Source organism: Ambystoma mexicanum, chromosome 7p (assembly GCF_040938575.1).
Source record: "Ambystoma mexicanum isolate Mex_15411 chromosome 7p, UKY_AmexF1_1, whole genome shotgun sequence".
NCBI lineage: Eukaryota > Metazoa > Chordata > Amphibia > Caudata > Ambystomatidae > Ambystoma > Ambystoma mexicanum.
Window position 1 is genome coordinate 31,439,681 of NC_090939.1, and position 22,342 is coordinate 31,462,022.

General features: G+C 50.6%; 1 protein-coding gene across 1 annotated transcript in view; it reads left to right on the forward strand.

The window, feature by feature from the left end:
* The first annotated feature begins 316 nt into the window (after positions 1 to 316).
* CASQ2 (calsequestrin 2) overlaps positions 317 to 22,342 on the forward strand; it is a 281,710-nt gene continuing 259,684 nt past the window's right edge. Inside the window, exon 1 of the mRNA XM_069635701.1 lies at positions 317 to 1,956. Within this exon, the coding sequence (XP_069491802.1) occupies positions 1,723 to 1,956 (234 nt within the window). The 5' untranslated portion in view covers positions 317 to 1,722. The remainder of the gene's footprint in view (positions 1,957 to 22,342) is intronic.

Genomic DNA, 22,342 nt, shown 5'->3' on the forward strand with positions numbered 1-22,342 from the left:
AGCAGCAGTGCTTGCAGTTAGCTGTTCAGAGCTTGGGCGCTATGTGTTGTCAGGTGGAATGACGGTGCTGTTGGGTGAGAAGAGGTCTCTCTTGTTATCTGTAGCGCCTTCTCTCCCACCCGGGTTTACGGAGAGCCTCTCTCCCACCGGCATCTCCGCAGCCACCGTCACATCTGCCCATTCTTTCCACCCGGGTGGGTATTTTTAGCCTGAAAACAACTGCTACCTAAAAATGGAGCGTCCCTGGGCCGGAGCCACCGGGCTATGTACGGTGTCCGCGTCTCGCTGCCAGAGCAGCCGGCCTATTCTTGCCTATTCTTGTAGTCTCATTGTGTCCTGGTGCCGGGGTCCCAGAGAGATCTCCGAGCCCCCATCCCTGGCCCTCACAGCGAGGGAGACTGGAGGGAGAGAGTGCAGGGGCCGCCTGCCTCCTGCGTGCTTGCTTCCGTAGGCCTGCTTGAGGAGTGAGTCTGTCCCGGCAGCTTGGTGAGTGCCTGCTCTCCCCTGGAGTGTGCAGCTAGTCTGGTCCCCCACTGAGGCGCGCCTGTCTCTTCCTTATGCCTGCTTGAGGAGTGAGTCTGTCCCGGCAGCTTGGTGAGTGCCTGCTATCCCCTGGAGTGTGCAGCTAGTCTGGTCATCCACTGAGGCGAGTCTATCTCTTCCTTAGGCCTGCTTGAGGAGTGAGTCTGTCCCTGAAGCCTGGTGAGCGCCTGGAGTGTGAAGCTTGTTAGGACCCTCCTTTGAGGTGAGTCTGTCTCTCCCTTCAATGTCTTCCCCCTCATTGCCTACCCCCCAAGTGTCTCTCCTGTCAGTCTAGCTGTCACCTCGACACCAATGTTTTAAGCATCCCTCATCCCCAGTGTGTCTGTCCCTCAAGTGTCTACTCCCTGAGCGTCGGTGTCCTGGGAGTCCATTCCCCGAGTGCCTGCTCATTGAGTACCCATCCCCTTTGCGTCTGTCCCTTGACTATCTCCAAACTGAGTGTTTACCCCTGGACTGGCCATCGTGTGAGGTCCATCCCCCGACTGCTGTCTCCTAATGTGGGTCACCTGAGTGTGGTCCCTTTGTGTGCCTGTCTCTTAGTGTCTGGCCCCAGAAGGCCCCACTACTGAGTGTGGTTCTCCTGTGGAGCCGTCCCTGAATGACTGGCCTCTGGGCGTGGTTTCCTGAGTGCCGGTCTCTAAGTGTCGGTACCCTGTTTGTGGGTCTCCGGAGTGTAGGTCATCTGGCTGCATGTCCCTGAGGGTCTGACCCCTGAGTGCCTTGCCCCTGAGTGTGGGTCCTCTGGGTGTCTGTCACCGATTGACTGGCCTCTGGGTGTGGATCTCCTGTGTGTGGGACCCCTGAGTGCCTGTCCCTGAGTGTCTGTCTCCTGAGTGTGAATCATCTGAGTGCCTGTACCTGAGTGCCTGGCCCCTGAGTGTGGGTACTCTGAGTGCCTGTACCTGAGTGCCTGGCCCCTGAGTGTGGGTACTCTGAGTGCCTGTACCTGAGTGCCTGGCCCCTGAGTGTGGGTACTCTGAGTGCCTGTACCTGAGTGCCTGGCCCCTGAGTGTGGGTACTCTGAGTGCCTGTACCTGATTGCCTAGCCCGGGTTGACTGCCCTCTGAGTGTGGATCTCCTGTGTGCGGGGCCTCTGAGTGTGGATCTCCTGTGCGCGGGACCCCTGAGTGTTTGGCCCCTGGGAGCACATCCCCTCCAGACAGTACCTAGGCTCCTGCGATGCTGCGAGCAGGGTGGCTGCTGCTGGCCGTCCTCCTGCCTGTGCTCTGCGGGACAGAGGAGGGTCTGGACTTCCCCACGTACGACGGGAAGGACCGGGTCATGGAGCTGACTGAGCGCACCCTCAAGCAGACCCTCAAGCGCTACGAGGTGCTCTGCATCTACTACCACCGCCCCGCGGGCCTGGACAAGCTCTCCCAGAAGCGCTTCCAGATGGCCGAGATGGTGCTGGAGGTGAGTATGCACGCGTGCATGCAGAGTGCACGCACCTACCACTGCAATGCACCGTCTAGGCTAATCCTAGGACTCGCGAGGCCCTGTGCAGCAAAAGATCGCGAAGCCTGCTAATTTGCATATGTATGCGCCACCATCGCCAACACCATCGAAGCGGTAGGCTTCCCACACCGCATTACTGGCCCTACCCACATTAAAGGTCGAACACTCGACTGGCTGGCAGACCACTTTTGTCAGACTAAGATCCTCTCCAACGCCCCATGCCCGTGGTCTGATCACCACATCATCTCTTTCACCATTACCACCACCTCAAGCCCCAGCCAGAAACTCTCGCAACATAACACCAGAGAACCTATCACCACTATTGACTCAAATCGCCAACTATCAGAAGAACTCCAGCAAAAACCCACCCCCTGTGGTGGAGCTTTATAATGAAACCCTCCTAGCTGTCACTGACGAGGTAGCACATCTTAGCATGCGCAAAGCCCAACCCCTAGCCCACCGTAATGCCTGGATTACCCCCAAACTCAAAACTTTACGTAGCACCAAAAGAACAGCAGAGTGCAACTGAAACAAATCACCTACTGAACTTAACAAAGACATGTTCACCGGCACCTTTAAAATTACAAAAAGGCTGTCCTCCTAACTAAAACCTCCACATACAACTATAGAATTACCAAAGCCAATTCAGGCACCAAAGAACTATTTACTATTTTACGCGAGCTTGAGTCCCCAGTACCTCCCCAAGAATCATGCCACAAAGATGCGGCTTGGTGCACAGATATACAAAAAGCTCTTCTTGGCAAAACTGCCTCGCTCCAATCTAAAATGGAACTAAAAAAGCTGAACCTCACACACAACCAACAGGCCCAGATCCCCATATATTCAGCACAGAACTCGAATTCATACTTCAACTTCGCTCCAGTCTCAATAGCCGAAGTAATGAATATCATCACAAGCCTTAAACCCTCTAAATGTCAAGGTCGCCATATGGCCAGCTTCTCTTATCAACAAATGCGCTCCCCAACTAACTCTGTTCATCACAACATTAATAAATGCCTCCTTTGATACTAACATCGTACCCACCAACCTCAAATATGCCTGGGTCCTCCCACTTCTGAAGAAACCCACAATTGACCCCAACATCCCAACTAATTACCGCTGCATAACAACGGTCCCATTTCTACTCAAAATACTGGCTCGAGCAGCATATCTGCAAATACAAAAACATCTAGAATCCAACAACCTCCTAGGTCTCCGCCAATCAGGTTTCCGCCCAGGACACGGCACTGAAACAGCCCTGCTGGATCTAAAAACTCAAATGGACGAATTTAAAGACAACGGCAAGCTAGCACTCCTCCTCCTACTCAACTTATTAGCGGCCTTCGATCTAGTCAACACAACATACTTTGCAATCACCTCGCCTCAGCAGCCCACTTCTGTACTGATGACATACACTGGATACACTCCTTCCTTACCAAAAGAACCATGAGGGTCTTCTCACCCTCTGCGGCAGCACCACCAGCCCCAGTCTTTTGTGGAGTGCCGCAAGGATCATGAGTCTCACCCGCGCTATACAATATTTTCAATAAACCTCTATTCAACCTCCTTGACGACTTGGGTGTCACCTACACCAACTATGCAGATGACATCCAGATCCTCATACCCCTGACAGGCTCCTACGACCATGACTCAAAATCCCTAAATCAAATTTACCAAACAATATAGGCATGGATGGCCCAACATGGCCTCTGCCTCAAAGATGAAAAGACAGAGCTTCTCCTCATCGGATCTCAACACTGACTAAATAAACTTGACGACACATACAATTCCTTTACGCTAGACGGCATCAACATTAAAGCATCTAAGGAAATAAAAACACTTGCCATCTACCTTGACTCCACTCTCACACTCACAAGACAAGTTAATGCCACAGTTACCGCGGCAGCCACCATATCTAAGCTCATCAACGCTTGTAAACCCTTCCTGTCCCCTGTCAGCTGCAGCACCCTAGCCAGAGCTCTCATCCTATCCAGACTGGATTACTGTAATGCTCTCTACATCGGGATGAACAAGCACAACATAAACAAATGACTGTTGATCCAAAATAACGCGCTAAGAGCAGCACTTAACATTCCGAATAAGAATCCTATCAGTGAGGCAAGACGCTCTGCCCACTGGTTCCCAGTACACGACCGTATCCTCTTCAAAAACCCTCTCCCTGACACACAAAGCATCTCTCAACTTGCCCCCAAATACCTTCAAACAAGTTTGCACTGAACACATCTAACAGACCCACGTGCAGCGCCTACACACACTTACTCACCATCCCCAAATACAAACTTCAGAAAGCAGGAGGCAACAGCTTCCCCGTGCTAGCCACTAAACACTGGAACGCTCTACCTAAATCACTAAGATCTGAATCCTCATTCTGGACATTCCGTAAAGATCTGAAAACCAGACCATTCACTTTAGAGCAACAAATCTAACCAATCCCGTAGAAATGATGCAACCCGCAGACGCCCTTCCCTGCGCGCTCTCTCACCGGCTGTACTACACAATGCAATCCACCTGCCATACCTACGGACGCCGTTCCCTGCACGCTCTCTCACCGGCTGTACTACACAATGCAATCCACCTGCCATACCTGCAGACACCCTTCTCTGCACTCTCCCTCACCGGCTGTACTATACAGTGCAACCCACCTGCCATACCTGCGGACACCCTTCCCTGCGCGCTCTCTCACCGGCTGTACTACACAATGCAATCCACCTGCCATACCTACGGACGCCGTTCCCTGCGCGCTCTCTCACCGGCTGTACTACACAATGCAATCCACCTGCCATACCTGCAGACACCCTTCCCTGCACTCTCCCTCACCGGCTGTACTATACAGTGCAACCCACCTGCCATACCTGCGGACACCCTTCCCTGCGCGCTCTCGCACCGGCTGTACTACACAATGCAACCCACCTGCCATACCTGCGGACACCCTTCCCTGCACGCTCTCTCACCGGCTGTACTATACAATGCAACCCACCTGCCATACCTGCGGACGCCCTTCCCTGCACGCCCTCTCACCGGCTGTACTATACAATGCAAACCACCTGCCCTACCTGGGGACGCCCTTCCCTGCACGCTCCCTCACCGGCTGTACTATGCAATGCAACCCACCTGCCATACCTGCGGACACCCTTCCCTGCACGCTCCCTCACCGGCTGTACTATACAATGCAACCCCCTTCCCTGCACGCTCCCTCACCGGCAGTACTACACAATGCAACCCACCTGCCATACCTGCGGACACCCTTCCCTGCGCGCTCCCTCACCGGCAGTACTATACAATGCAACCCACCTGCCATACCTGCGGACACCCTTCCCTGCACGCTCCCTCACCGGCAGTACTACACAATGCAACCCACCTGCCATACCTGCAGACACCCTTCCCTGCGCGCTCCCTCACCGGCAGTACTACACAATGCAACCCACCTGCCATACCTGCGGACACCCTTCCCTGCACACTCCCTCACCGGCTGTACTATACAATGCAACCCACCTGCCATACCTGCGGACACCCTTCCCTGCAAGCCCTCTCACCGGCTGTACTATACAATGCAACCCACCTGCCATACCTGCGGACACCCTTCCCTGCAAGCCCTCTCATCGGCTGTACTATACAATGCAACCCACCTGCCATACCTGCGGACACCCTTCCCTGCACGCTCCCTCACCGGCAGTACTACACAATGCAACCCACCTGCCATACCTGCGGACGCCCTTCCCTGCGCGCTCTCTCACCGGCTGTACTACACAATGCAACCCACCTGCCATACCTGCGGACGCCCTTCCCTGCACGCCCTCTCACCGGCTGTACTATACAATGCAACCCACCTGCCCTACCTGCGGACGCCCTTCCCTGCACGCTCCCTCACCGGCTGTACTATACAATGCAACCCACCTGCCATACCTGCGGACGCCCTTCCCTGCACGCCCTCTCACCGGCTGTACTATACAATGCAACCCACCTGCCCTACCTGCGGACGCCCTTCCCTGCACGCTCCCTCACCGGCTGTACTATAAAATGCAACCCACCTGCCATACCTGCGGACACCCTTCCCTGCACGCTCCCTCACCGGCTGTACTATACAATGCAACCCCCTTCCCTGCACGCTCCCTCACCGGCTGTACTATACAATTCAACCCACCTGCCATACCTGCGGACACCCTTCCCTGCAAGCCCTCTCACCGGCTGTACTATACAATGCAACCCACCTGCCATACCTGCGGACACCCTTCCCTGCAAGCCCTCTCACCGGCTGTACTACACAATGCAACCCACCTGCCATACCTGCGGACACCCTTCCCTGCAAGCTCTCTCACCGGCTGTACTACACAATGCAACCCACCTACCATACCTGCGGACACCCTTCCCTGCACGCTCTCTCACCGGCTGTACTATACAATGCAACCCACCTGCCATACCTGCGGACGCCCTTCCCTGCACGCTCCCTCACCGGCAGTACTACACAATGCAACCCACCTGCCATACCTGCGGACGCCCTTCCCTGCAAGCCCTCTCACCGGCTGTACTATACAATGCAACCCACCTGCCATACCTGCGGACGCCCTTCCCTGCAAGCCCTCTCACCGGCTGTACTACACAATGCAACCCACCTGCCATACCTGCGGACGCCCTTCCCTGCAAGCCCTCTCACCGGCTGTACTATACAATGCAACCCACCTGCCATACCTACGGATGCCCTTCCCTGCAAGCCCTCTCACCGGCTGTACTACACAATGCAACCCACCTGCCATACCTGCGGACGCCCTTCCCTGAGCGCTCTCTCACCGGCTGTACTATACAATGCAACCCACCTGCCATACCTGCGGACGCCCTTCCCTGCGCGCTCCCTCACCGGCTGTACTATACAATGCAACCCACCTGCCATACCTGCGGACGCCCTTCCCTGCGCGCTCTCTCACCGGCTGTACTATACAATGCAACCCACCTGCCATACCTGCGGACGCCCTTCCCTGCACGCTCTCTCACCGGCTGTACTATACAATGCAACCCACCTGCCATACCTGCGGACGCCCTTCCCTGCACGCTCTCTCACCGGCTGTACTATACAATGCAACCCACCTGCCATACCTGCGGACGCCCTTCCCTGCGCGCTCCCTCACCGGCTGTACTATACAATGCAACCCACCTGCCATACCTGCGGACGCCCTTCCCTGCGCGCTCTCTCACCGGCTGTACTATAAAATGCAACCCACCTGCCATACCTGCGGACACCCTTCCCTGCACGCTCCCTCACCGGCTGTACTATACAATGCAACCCCCTTCCCTGCACGCTCCCTCACCGGCTGTACTATACAATTCAACCCACCTGCCATACCTACGGACACCCTTCCCTGCAAGCCCTCTCACCGGCTGTACTATACAATGCAACCCACCTGCCATACCTGCGGACAGCCTTCCCTTCAAGCCCTCTCACCAGCTGTACTACACAATGCAACCCACCTGCCATACCTGCGGACACCCTTCCCTGCAAGCCCTCTCACCGGCTGTACTACACAATGCAACCCACCTACCATACCTGCGGACACCCTTCCCTGCACGCTCTCTCACCGGCTGTACTATACAATGCAACCCACCTGCCATACCTGCGGACGCCCTTCCCTGCACGCTCCCTCACCGGCAGTACTACACAATGCAACCCACCTGCCATACCTGCGGACGCCCTTCCCTGCAAGCCCTCTCACCGGCTGTACTATACAATGCAACCCACCTGCCATACCTGCGGACGCCCTTCCCTGCAAGCCCTCTCACCGGCTGTACTACACAATGCAACCCACCTGCCATACCTGCGGACGCCCTTCCCTGCGCGCTCTCTCACCGGCTGTACTATACAATGCAACCCACCTGCCATACCTGCGGACGCCCTTCCCTGCGCGCTCCCTCACCGGCTGTACTATACAATGCAACCCACCTGCCATACCTGCGGACGCCCTTCCCTGCGCGCTCTCTCACCGGCTGTACTATACAATGCAACCCACCTGCCATACCTGCGGACGCCCTTCCCTGCACGCCCTCTCACCGGCTGTACTATACAATGCAACCCACCTGCCCTACCTGCGGACGCCCTTCCCTGCACGCTCTCTCACCGGCTGTACTATACAATGCAACCCACCTGCCCTACCTGCGGACGCCCTTCCCTGCACGCTCTCTCACCGGCTGTACTATACAATGCAACCCACCTGCCATACCTGCGGACGCCCTTCCCTGCACGCTCACTCACCAGCTGTACTATACAATGCAACCCACCTGCCATACCTGCGGACGCCCTTCCCTGCACACTTCCTCACCAGCTGTACTACACAATGCAACCCACCTGCCATACCTGCGGACGCCCTTCCCTACACGCTCCCTCACCGGCTGTACTACACAATGCAACCCACCTGCCATACCTGCGGACACCATTCCCTGCACGCTCCCTCAACGGCTGTACTACACAATGCAACCCACCTGCCATACCTGCGGACACCCTTCCCTGCACGCTCTCTGCAGACGCCCTTCCCTGCACGCTCTCTGCGGACGCCCTTCCCTGCACGCCCTCTCACCGGCTGTACTACACAATGCAACCCACCTGCCATACCTGCGGACGCCCTTCCCTGCGCGCTCCCTCACCGGCTGTACTACACAATGCAACCCACCTACCATACCTGCGGACACCCTTCCCTGCACTCTCCCTCACCGGCTGTACTATACAGTGCAACCCACCTGCCATACCTGCGGACACCCTTCCCTGCAAGCTCTCTCACCGGCTGTACTATACAATGCAGCCCACCTGCCATACCTGCGGACACCCTTCCCTGCGCGCTCCCTCACCGGCAGTACTACACAATGCAACCCACCTGCCATACCTGCGGACACCCTTCCCTGCACGCCCTCTGCAGACGCCCTTCCCTGCACGCTCTCTGCGGACGCCCTTCCCTGCACGCTCTCCCACCGGCTGTACTATAAAATACAACCCACCTGCCCTACCTGCCGACGCCCTTCCCTGCACGCTCCCTCACCGGCTGTACTATAAAATAAAACCCACCTGCCCTACCTGCCGACGCCCTTCCCTGCACGCTCTCTCACCGGCTGTACTATAAAATACAACCCACCTGCCATACCTGCGGACACCCTTCCCTGCACGCTCCCTCACCGGCAGTACTACACAATGCAACCCACCTGCCATACCTGCGGACGCCCTTCCCTGCGCGCTCTCTCACCGGCTGTACTACACAATGCAACCCACCTGCCATACCTGCGGACGCCCTTCCCTGCACGCCCTCTCACCGGCTGTACTATACAATGCAACCCACCTGCCCTACCTGCGGACGCCCTTCCCTGCACGCTCCCTCACCGGCTGTACTATACAATGCAACCCACCTGCCATACCTGCGGACGCCCTTCCCTGCACGCCCTCTCACCGGCTGTACTATACAATGCAACCCACCTGCCCTACCTGCGGACGCCCTTCCCTGCACGCTCCCTCACCGGCTGTACTATAAAATGCAACCCACCTGCCATACCTGCGGACACCCTTCCCTGCACGCTCCCTCACCGGCTGTACTATACAATGCAACCCCCTTCCCTGCACGCTCCCTCACCGGCTGTACTATACAATTCAACCCACCTGCCATACCTGCGGACACCCTTCCCTGCAAGCCCTCTCACCGGCTGTACTATACAATGCAACCCACCTGCCATACCTGCGGACACCCTTCCCTGCAAGCCCTCTCACCGGCTGTACTACACAATGCAACCCACCAGCCATACCTGCGGACACCCTTCCCTGCAAGCTCTCTCACCGGCTGTACTACACAATGCAACCCACCTACCATACCTGCGGACACCCTTCCCTGCACGCTCTCTCACCGGCTGTACTATACAATGCAACCCACCTGCCATACCTGCGGACGCCCTTCCCTGCACGCTCCCTCACCGGCAGTACTACACAATGCAACCCACCTGCCATACCTGCGGACGCCCTTCCCTGCAAGCCCTCTCACCGGCTGTACTATACAATGCAACCCACCTGCCATACCTGCGGACGCCCTTCCCTGCAAGCCCTCTCACCGGCTGTACTACACAATGCAACCCACCTGCCATACCTGCGGACGCCCTTCCCTGCATGCCCTCTCACCGGCTGTACTATACAATGCAACCCACCTGCCATACCTACGGACGCCCTTCCCTGCAAGCCCTCTCACCGGCTGTACTACACAATGCAACCCACCTGCCATACCTGCGGACGCCCTTCCCTGCGCGCTCTCTCACCGGCTGTACTATACAATGCAACCCACCTGCCATACCTGCGGACGCCCTTCCCTGCGCGCTCCCTCACCGGCTGTACTATACAATGCAACCCACCTGCCATACCTGCGGACGCCCTTCCCTGCGCGCTCTCTCACCGGCTGTACTATACAATGCAACCCACCTGCCATACCTGCGGACGCCCTTCCCTGCACGCTCTCTCACCGGCTGTACTATACAATGCAACCCACCTGCCATACCTGCGGACGCCCTTCCCTGCACGCTCTCTCACCGGCTGTACTATACAATGCAACCCACCTGCCATACCTGCGGACGCCCTTCCCTGCGCGCTCCCTCACCGGCTGTACTATACAATGCAACCCACCTGCCATACCTGCGGACGCCCTTCCCTGCGCGCTCTCTCACCGGCTGTACTATAAAATGCAACCCACCTGCCATACCTGCGGACACCCTTCCCTGCACGCTCCCTCACCGGCTGTACTATACAATGCAATCCCCTTCCCTGCACGCTCCCTCACCGGCTGTACTATACAATTCAACCCACCTGCCATACCTGCGGACACCCTTCCCTGCAAGCCCTCTCACCGGCTGTACTATACAATGCAACCCACCTGCCATACCTGCGGACAGCCTTCCCTTCAAGCCCTCTCACCGGCTGTACTACACAATGCAACCCACCTGCCATACCTGCGGACACCCTTCCCTGCAAGCCCTCTCACCGGCTGTACTACACAATGCAACCCACCTACCATACCTGCGGACACCCTTCCCTGCACGCTCTCTCACCGGCTGTACTATACAATGCAACCCACCTGCCATACCTGCGGACGCCCTTCCCTGCACGCTCCCTCACCGGCAGTACTACACAATGCAACCCACCTGCCATACCTGCGGACGCCCTTCCCTGCAAGCCCTCTCACCGGCTGTACTATACAATGCAACCCACCTGCCATACCTGCGGACGCCCTTCCCTGCAAGCCCTCTCACCGGCTGTACTACACAATGCAACCCACCTGCCATACCTGCGGACGCCCTTCCCTGCGCGCTCTCTCACCGGCTGTACTATACAATGCAACCCACCTGCCATACCTGCGGACGCCCTTCCCTGCGCGCTCCCTCACCGGCTGTACTATACAATGCAACCCACCTGCCATACCTGCGGACGCCCTTCCCTGCGCGCTCTCTCACCGGCTGTACTATACAATGCAACCCACCTGCCATACCTGCGGACGCCCTTCCCTGCACGCCCTCTCACCGGCTGTACTATACAATGCAACCCACCTGCCCTACCTGCGGACGCCCTTCCCTGCACGCTCTCTCACCGGCTGTACTATACAATGCAACCCACCTGCCCTACCTGCGGACGCCCTTCCCTGCACGCTCTCTCAACGGCTGTACTATACAATGCAACCCACCTGCCATACCTGCGGACGCCCTTCCCTGCACGCTCACTCACCAGCTGTACTATACAATGCAACCCACCTGCCATACCTGCGGACGCCCTTCCCTGCACACTTCCTCACCAGCTGTACTACACAATGCAACCCACCTGCCATACCTGCGGACGCCCTTCCCTACACGCTCCCTCACCGGCTGTACTACACAATGCAACCCACCTGCCATACCTGCGGACACCATTCCCTGCACGCTCCCTCAACGGCTGTACTACACAATGCAACCCACCTGCCATACCTGCGGACACCCTTCCCTGCACGCTCTCTGCAGACGCCCTTCCCTGCACGCTCTCTGCGGACGCCCTTCCCTGCACGCCCTCTCACCGGCTGTACTACACAATGCAACCCACCTGCCATACCTGCGGACGCCCTTCCCTGCGCGCTCCCTCACCGGCTGTACTACACAATGCAACCCACCTACCATACCTGCGGACACCCTTCCCTGCACTCTCCCTCACCGGCTGTACTATACAGTGCAACCCACCTGCCATACCTGCGGACACCCTTCCCTGCAAGCTCTCTCACCGGCTGTACTATACAATGCAGCCCACCTGCCATACCTGCGGACACCCTTCCCTGCACGCTCCCTCACCGGCAGTACTACACAATGCAACCCACCTGCCATACCTGCGGACACCCTTCCCTGCACGCCCTCTGCAGACGCCCTTCCCTGCACGCTCTCTGCGGACGCCCTTCCCTGCACGCTCTCCCACCGGCTGTACTATAAAATACAACCCACCTGCCCTACCTGCCGACGCCCTTCCCTGCACGCTCCCTCACCGGCTGTACTATAAAATACAACCCACCTGCCCTACCTGCCGACGCCCTTCCCTGCACGCTCTCTCACCGGCTGTACTATAAAATACAACCCACCTGCCATACTTGCGGACACCCTTCCCTGCACGCTCTCTCACCGGCTACCATACCTGCGGACGCCCTTCCCTGCACGCTCTCTCACCGGCTGTACTACACAATGCAACCCACCTGCCATACCTGCGGACACCCTTCCCTGCACGCCCTCTGCAGACGCCCTTCCCTGCACGCTCTCTGCGGACGCCCTTCCCTGCACGCTCTCCCACCGGCTGTACTACACAGTGCAACACACCTGCGATACCTGCAAAGTGCAATGCCCTCTACCCACCCATGCTGTCTACCAACAGTGTGCCTCACTATTGTGACCTTATGTTGCTTGCTGGCTCCTCATCTACTCACTATCTATCTATGTCTATGTCTATCACCTGTGACCCCCCCAAGAATTCCAGCGCCCAGATGCCTCAAGGTTAGGTGCGCCTTACACATGCCAAGATAAATAAATAAATACATTGACGTCACCGGAATGGGCACTACAGGAAACGACATCACCAGGAGAGACCTCAGTCTTTCGTGCATGCTCTAGCTTATCACAGGGAGCTGCACTGCACGAATGTAATAGCAAGAGTGTAGTATGCCATGTGTTCCTTTATGACGTCCTGCATGCCGCGAGGTTAGGCTAGGGAATGTTGATGTTCAAAGCAGGAAACGAAACGGAGGCCAGAGAGAGAGATAAGGAGAAGACTGTGAGCGGCATGCAGGGCGCCGGCTGTGATCTATAAAAAAACATACTTTGTTTATTTTAACTTGTGTGGACTGGCATACCTCATTTTGGCGACGAGGACAGCCGGCGTCCCAGAACCCACAGAAACCAGGAAGGATTTAATCCAGAGCGGAGCTCCGAGCCGCTGTGCAACACTGTGCCTGGCTTGTGCTGCATGATAAGAAGAGGGAGGAAGAGCAGATGCTCCGAACTGACGTTAATCAAACGTTGGTTTGTGCTGATATTTCATCATTGTGATGATTTTTTTTTTTCTTCTTGTCTGTCTAACTCGAGTTTGTTAGACACGATCCCATTGGCCACACCACTCCGCTTCAGAGTAAAGGACCGCCGACTGCATACTCACCCTTTGGACTTAGGCAGAATGAGGAGTAAAGAATAGACTCCTCATCCTCTTCACAGTACATATTAAGAAGCAGATCAAAACGCAATTCAGGATAAATAGTATTCTGGTTTCCTCTCATACTGACATAATACAGAAGAAGTATGCAAGGTATTAGCATACAACCCCCGGCATGTTTTCTTCCAACACCTGGACAGCCTGTTGTAAACTGGCTAGAATGGAAAGAGTTTTGGCTAAACTATGTTCAGACCATTGATCAAGAAGGTTTGTCTGCTCATAAAAAGAAATCACTACTGCTTCATGCTTTGGGCCTAGAAGGACAGAGAAAATACAGGGAATTACCGGATTTGCCTGTGGATGAAGCTGGAGATATTGATGAACACGAAAAGGCCATAAGGCAACTAGACAAATATTATACTCCTGAGACCAATGTAGCCATAAACAGGTATAATTTCTATACCAGAACTCAAAAAGAACATGAATCTATTGAAGACTATGTATCAGCTCTAAGGGTACTATCACGCACATGCAGATTTGGCATTGGGATCACACTAGATGAACTCATACGAGATCAAATTATCATACATGCCAAAGATAGTCTGCTTCAAGACAGACTTTGGATGGTAGGAAACCCATCTCTGCCAGAAACAATGGCCATTGCCAAGCGAATAGAACACAGTCAATTGTGCTCTAAAGAGATAAAAAATAAGAAACAAGAAACTGTCATAAACATGCAATTACAGAATGATAAATTCTCATTGGAATCTGGAGATCAAAATATAGTCAATGCAATAAGAACAAAAGAACGTACGGAAAATCACCTGGTCAAGACCAATAGGACAAGAGGATTTGATAATAGAGGCCAGTCAATGAGAGGAAGAGGATGGGTGAGACCCGAAAATAAATCAGCTCCAGCACAATCTAGAGAAGCTGATAGATGCTTCAACTGTGGAAGATTAGGACATTTTGCTTATGCCAAGCATTGTCCTGCAATTGGACAAAAATGTGGCAATTGTGGAGGCAAGGGACATTTTGCTGTCGTTTGTAGACGGAAAAAGAGAATCTCGGCCATACAGGAGGAAGAGGAAGATTCGGACGAAGACAGGGTTTTTGCCATTCGTGAACCACCTGAGGGAGATTTCAAATGCCCAAGTTGTGTCATAATAATTGACAACTGGAAACTCAAAGTAAAAGTAGACAGCTGTTCACCATGGACGATCATAACGAAGAAAACATGGAACAACTTATTGGCATGTGGTCTAAAAAGTAAATTATTTGAACCTGATATTAAAAACCCGGGTGGATTTGAAGGCTCGACAATTAAGTTAATTGGTTGGTTTTCAAGCATCATAGAATTCAAAGACAGGCGAGCGGAAGTGAAGATATATGTTGCAGAAAAAGGAGTTAACGTCATTGGTTGGAGAGATCAAGCTGGTTTACGAATCAGATTGGATCCTTGTGAATCTGAACAGGTTCTGATAGTAAACTCCAGTCATAAACAGAAAGGAGAATCAAAAGCCCTAGAAGATAAAGGAAACAAGAAATTAGGACTGTTGAAAGACTTTTCACACAGAATTCGATTGAAAGATGGAGCAATACCTGTCAGACATGTCAAGTCAAGACCTATACCTTTCGCCATAGCAGACAAAGTGGAACAAGAATTAACTAAATTGGAGTCTGAAGGAGTGATCGAAAAGATTGAGTCCTCGGAGTGGTCAAGCCCCATTGTAGTTGTAATGAAAAAATGTGGGAAAGTCAGGATTTGCGTAGATCTTAGAGATGTTAACAAAAACATTATTGTTGACATCTTTCCACTTCCAGTCATATCAGAAATGCTGAATCGCATAGGTGATGCAAATGTATTTTCAACTTTAGATCTTTCCAGTGCATATCATCAGATAGCTTTAACGGAAGACTGCAGAGACATCACTGCATTTATAACTCCACATGGTTTATATAGGTACAAACGCATGCCATTTGGCTTGGCATCGGCTGCGGCTGTTTTTCAAAGGGTCATGGAACACGTTTTGAAAGGGTTGAAAGGCATTTTTGTGTATCAAGATGACATCATAGTATTTGGTAAAGGTCGAGATGAACATGACATGAGATTGAAAGATGTTTTACTAAAGTTGGAGAGTGTTGGTTTGGAAATTGAAAAGAGTAAATGTAAATTTGGCATGTATGAAGTTGATTATTTGGGACACACGGTAAATGGCAATGGTTACAAACCCAAAAGTGATGCAATGAAAGCAATCAGAGAATCGCCTAATCCCTCTAATAAGGATGAACTTAGGTCGTTTTTGGGCCTGTGTGAATACTATAACAAATTTGTCAAGAAGTTTGCTAACATAACAGAACCTTTAAGGAAATTGTTAAAGAAAGATGCCAAATTTGAATGGAATGACAAGTGTGATGAAGCAGTGAATTGCATAAAGAGAGAAATATGTGACTCCACAGAATTGGGCGGTTATGTGTTTGGGAGGTCAACCAAGGTTACAGTGGATGCGAGTGGAAATGGTTTGGGAGCGGTACTTTCTCAGATTGAAGAAGGTGGTAAGGAAAAGACAATATGTTACGCCTCCAGGGCAATTTCAGATACAGAAAGCAGGTATTCCGTAATTGAAAAAGAACTTTTGGCATGCTCATGGGCAGTAAACTATTTTAGAAAGTATTTGTGGGGTTGCAAGTTTGTTATACAAACAGATCATAAACCACTTGTAGAAGTTTTGACAGTTAAAGGCATGTGTAGGGCTTCACCTAGGTTAGCCAGATTAAGCATTAAATTACAAGATTATCATTTTGTGACAAAGTATGTTCCAGGTAAGAGGAATGTTGTTGCAGATTATTTGTCACGGCTGCCATTAAAGAGTGTGAGTGTAGAATCTGAAAGTATTGAGGAGATGGTGGCAGCCATTCTTGAAGTAACCTCGAAGGAAAAATGGTTAGATGAGATCTCTAAAGATGAGACGTTAAATAAGATTGCAAATTTTACAATGTTAGGTTGGTCTGATAAGAGATCAATTGATGGAGAATGCATGAAGTTTTGGGAAGTGAAAGATGAATTGTCCATGGAGGAAGGATTTTTGATGAGGGGGAATAAATTGATACCTCCAAAAGCATTATATAATGAGCTCATAGAAAAAGCGCATCAGGGTCATCCGGGGATTACTGGTACCAAATGCAATGTGCGATCTGTATATTGGTGGCCAGGAATGGATATTTTGATTGAAAGATTTGTTAGAAACTGCTGGCCTTGTCAAAACAGCGACAAAAGTTGTAAAAGTTTTAAGTCAGAGCCGCTTGTTATAGATAAAGGAGAAGCTCCCTGGATGAAACTTGGAATTGATATTGTCGGACCATATCAGAGACTAATTGGGGATAAAAGGTTTTTAATTGTATTGATTGATTACTATTCAAGTTGGGTAGAATTGAAAGCTGTTAAAAATATTGATTCAAGAGAAATTATTAAATTCCTTAGTGAAATCTTCGGGAGAGAGGGTTTTCCCAAATCCATTATCAGTGATAATGGTGTTCAATTCAAAAGCAAAGAAATAAGAGAGTTTGCCGTCACATCTGGGATTTTATGGAAATATTCTGCTTTGTATCATCCCCAAACAAATGGTCTAGTCGAGAGATGTAACAGAATGGTTGTAGAGACAGTAGAGTTGGCATTGAGGAATAACATGTCTGTGGAAGAGGCACTTAAAGATAGGTTATGGAGCACAAGAATGTCAGTCAAAAGAGATCTAGGAGTATCTCCGTTTGAATTGATGAGAGGCAGAGCCCCTAACACATTACTTACTCCAGAGTGGGTGAATTACAAAAGGACATCAGAGCATAGAGATAAAGGAAAGCATTGTAAATACTCTGAAAGCAAAATTAATTGGAATAATAGTTATAAATGTAAAGTTGGAATTGTACCAGGAGACATGGTAAGGATAAAACTAGGGCGTGCTGTTAGAAAGGGTGAGTCCAAATACAGCAGACCAGTTAAAGTTATACAAGTCCTAGGCAAAGCCATAAGAGTAACGGGTGGATCAGTATGGAATATGAATAGAGTAAGCAAATGGAATTGGGATTTTAAGGATAATAAAAGATTTTATCCCAGGCAAAATCACAGGCAGGATCAAAGTAATTGGTTTGGAAATGATATAGGTTTTCAATATAACATAAGAGACATATTGAATTCAGATACTAACGTCAGACCTCAAGTTAGGGAGAGACACATGCATGTAAGAGAGGACCAAGTTGCCAGAGCGGATAGTCAAATATTGAGAAGCAATGGTCAAGAAGATACTCATTTAGAGTTTGAATCTGTCCAAGAAAGTAATGGCACTGCTACTAATGATGATAGAAACATGGAGGGAAGTCAAGAAGGTTGTGTGGCTAGTGGAAGTATGTACAACCACAGAGATAGAAAATTGCCATTCTGGACAAAAGACTATGTCATGGGAAAATAATTAATTATATTGCACACTACCAATTTTGTTTTATACATAGCAGTTGGGTTAACCTACATTGTCAACATGTGTTTTTATGTTTGTTGTTTTCTTTCACACTTCTGGTTAAAAAAAAAAAAAAAAAAAAAAAAAAAAATTATAATAATAATAATTTAAGGGGGAAAGGATAGGTGTTAGTTTTTACCACCATCCACAGCCACACATGGTTCCCAAGTTTCTAGGTTCTTTCACACTATTTAAAATGTAATGTTTATGGATTGTTCACGGCATATTCCTAAAAATGTGTTTTTCTCTGAAAAGGGGGAGGTGGTGTAGTATGCCATGTGTTCCTTTATGACGTCCTGCATGCCGCGAGGTTAGGCTAGGGAATGTTGATGTTCAAAGCAGGAAACGAAACGGAGGCCAGAGAGAGAGATAAGGAGAAGACTGTGAGCGGCATGCAGGGCGCCGGCTGTGATCTATAAATAAACATACTTTGTTTATTTTAACTTGTGTGGACTGGCATACCTCAAAGAGACACATAACGTTGCCATCTGCCGATAAACAATCTAGCCGGATAAATTATGATTGAGGCTTTTGAAAAGAATGCACAGTACAGACTGAGTCAGCGCTAGGGACACCATTTGGTCAGATAAGGTACAGGAAGCAAACATGATTTGCCCAAGGTCACACCCTTTAGTTAAGCGCAGGAGCTGGCATTTGATCCCTGTCTGCAATGTAGGCCCTTCACTGACCACATGCCTTCTCAGCTCTGGTTGGTCAAACCATATAATAAACAAACATGACTCATTCTATACAGCCTCATAGAAATACATTAAGCAAAAGTGGCGGGAGGGCAGCGTTCGATTCCCACTCAGAATGGAAGTGTGCACGCGCAGGAGTGCTGCTTTCAGGGGTGGACTGGCCCTATAGGGAACTCCGGAGATTTGCCGGTAGGCCTCTGCACCAGGAGCCTCCTTTGTGTGCTGATAGGAAAAGGGTTGGCTTTGAACATTCTTGCCAGGGCCTCTTTTGGTTCCCAGTGCACCCCTGGCTGTTTTATGTTGTTTGAACACGCTTTTGGAGTGCTCCGGCTACTAACCCGCCTCCTCTTGGTTCTGCCACTTAACTTGAAGGCTCAAAGGAGCAGAAACTACAGCCGTCGATTGTGAATAATGTCATGAAAATGTGAAGTTCCCAAAAAATGGCATCACAGCAACATATGAGAGAGTTTGAAGAGGGGGAATGGGCTGTTTTCTCACTCTTTCTGTGAGGAGACATCACTGTGGGGTCAGCTGTGGCCCTTCTCCGCATTATACCAGCCACGTATGCACAGAATCAATTCCTAGCCTCAAATTGAGGCAGGAGAGGGATTTAAACAGTGTTTTAAAAATAAAGATGAGGACTTCTGGAAATACTGCTTGCAGAATCTCTGAGAATGCGCTCAAAGCTGCGTAATGATCCGTGTGTAGAGAGCACACCCCCCGACGCTGTGTGCTGGGAAGAACAAGCACACCCATGACACTAAAACCTAGTTCTTTCTATCATTTCTTTTTTCTTTTGTTAATCTTTTAAAAACACATTTAATAACTGAAATTAAGACACCTAGTGCAGAAACTTGACAGACATTGTACCTCACAACAATTCAGTACCAAAACCTATAAAGTGCAGTTCATACACTAGTACACATACATATAACCATTCAATTACAAAAAACAACAACATACAATGATATTATGATTTACACTGTGTCAGCAATTATAAAGGCGCAATACTAACATGTATTGGCAAACATGCTCTTCAATAATGTCTAACACTATAGACTCTTAAGTTTCTATGTAATAGCTCTCTGCCTTGGGCCTACATGTTTCACTCCCCTACCTTGGTAACAGGACTTTCTTTTTTTTTTTTTATTTCTTTTGGCTTAAGCCTTTACAAAAGAGGAAGGTAATATAAAACATTTGCGTTAGGTAAAAAAGAGATAAAAGTTTGTGTTAAAGTTTCTTACTGTCCACCAACCCTGCCTAGTTTTTTCTGGTCCTATAAATTACCTACTTAGGTACCTCTATCCTTTGGATCGTTGTGTTAGATTGTCACCCCACTTTCTATTAGCACCTGGGTTGCTGCAAACGTAAGTGCAGCATTTTTCCCTGAGATTATTCTGTCCCAGAGGAAGTCTGTAACTATGTCTTCCTCCCTCCGTACCAGATCTCTGAAGAATCTTAATCGCTGAGGCCAGGTGCCTTCGCAATCCATTAGGATATGTTTTAGCGTTTGTTTGGCAGGGTTTACGCAAATTGAGCATAATTTTATTGCCATTTGCCCTTGGTTACGTCTTGCCAGAACCGCCCCACAGTGGACGAGATTCAGTCTCATTCTGAGGAAGTCTGAACGCAATTTTCTATTTGGAGACTTCAGTAGGTAACATGAGAGTGATCCAAGTTTCTTTTCTCCTTTCAAAAATATGTTTTGAGTTGGGTCCTCTCGTACTTTCTCCACTGTTTCAATCCAGTCCCGTTCTTCTAGTCTACGTTTAACTTTAAGAGGGTTTAGAGCCAAAGTCTCTTCATTCAGATCCAGTTTTTTTAGCATTTCCAAAGTTTTCCGTTCCAACGAGATGAGAATAGCGGATTTTTTCGATAATGCTTCGTGTTTGAGGTCGCCATACAACGTCGAGTCCTTACTAAGTGTTATTTCCCTAAACAGTGAAATGAGCTTCCAATCAGCCATACAGTTTAGAGATTTTAGGCCTAATTCAAATCTTAGGCTTTTTAAGGTGGTGCAGTTTGGAAGACCCAAAACTCTTTTCCAGAGGCGGCCCTCATAGTTGTCCCAGTTTATGAACCAGAGATCCGGTTTTGCTTCTAGACCGTATAGAACAACTGGAACCACATTGGCGAGGTAGAACTTTACCAAAGGCAAAATAGAGAACTTGCAGAATTTATAATTTAACTTAATCATCTGTGATGTAAATTGTGTTATTTTAACTGCCACTTCATTTTCTACTTTGTATGTCGCTGGATGTGCATGGATGTTATAACCCAGATATTTTATGGTTTCTACTGTTTTGATCCGTTCTCCTCCCATGGACCAATTTATGATTTTTACTTTTAACAATGGATGTTTAAAAATCAAGATGTTTGATTTAGATGGGTTTACTGTTAACTTGTTTAATCCTACGTATTCGTTCAGTTTGTCCAAAAGGTGTTGTAACCCAATTGGTGTTCTGTCGAGGAGAACTATGTCATCCGCGTATGCCAACCAGCAGATTTTCCTCCCGTTTAGTATTGGGCTTATCAGAGCAGCTGTTTCTAGAAAATGGCCCATGTCTGCCAGAAACAAGTTGAAAAACAGAGGTGCCCCCAGACACCCTTGTCGTACACCTCTGTTAACTTCCACTAGTCTGGACAGGTGCCCCATTGCGTCGAGCCGTATTCTTAGGTTGGTGTTTTTATGAAGTTCCACAGGACTTTCTTCAGGGCTTTTCGCTCGAGAATAGTGCGTATTTGTACCAATCCGTTATGTGGGTGACAGGACTTATCAGGGTCTATAACGTTGACTATGATGTAAGGTGCCTCTACTTAGCTGAAGTCTTCAGAAGTGCTGGCGATCAAGCATCAATTTGTATGTAGCCAATATCTGGATTATTAACCCTTCAGATGCTACTTTTTTTTAATAGAAACTAACAGGTCCGAATGATGCAAATCGCTGCCTGCTACCGGAGGCCTGCTTACGCTGTAGTGGTCATTGCTGCATGTGGTGTGGGTGGGTCAGAGTCCTCGTAATGAGGGGATAGACACTCTAAGCTACTTTGAAATGGCAGTACTTAAGATTCTGCCCTATACATCCGTGTGTGGCAGCTATGCCACCCCAAGACCCTTGCAAAGTGGTGAAAGGGAGATCATTGCCATGGCTCACATGGTGTGGTGGCAGGTGCCATTGTCAGCATGCCACCCCGGTGTACTAAGGGCGTAGTAGGGGGTCCGCAATGTCAGGTGGAGCCAAGGGGGTCAGTAATGGACATGCGTGACATCCTTGTGTGCACCATGTCGTGAAAAGGAAGGTGCGAAGTCGGTGTGAATTGTGTGGGTATGTGTTTAATGTTCCTCGCCGCAGTGATGGAGGCTTTGAGTCGCGCTGCTGCGGGTTTGAGACAGCGTCGAGCAGCGCAGCTCGAATGGATCGCCAGGAGCGGTTCCAGGATCGAGTGCGCTACGAGTCGATGAATGCC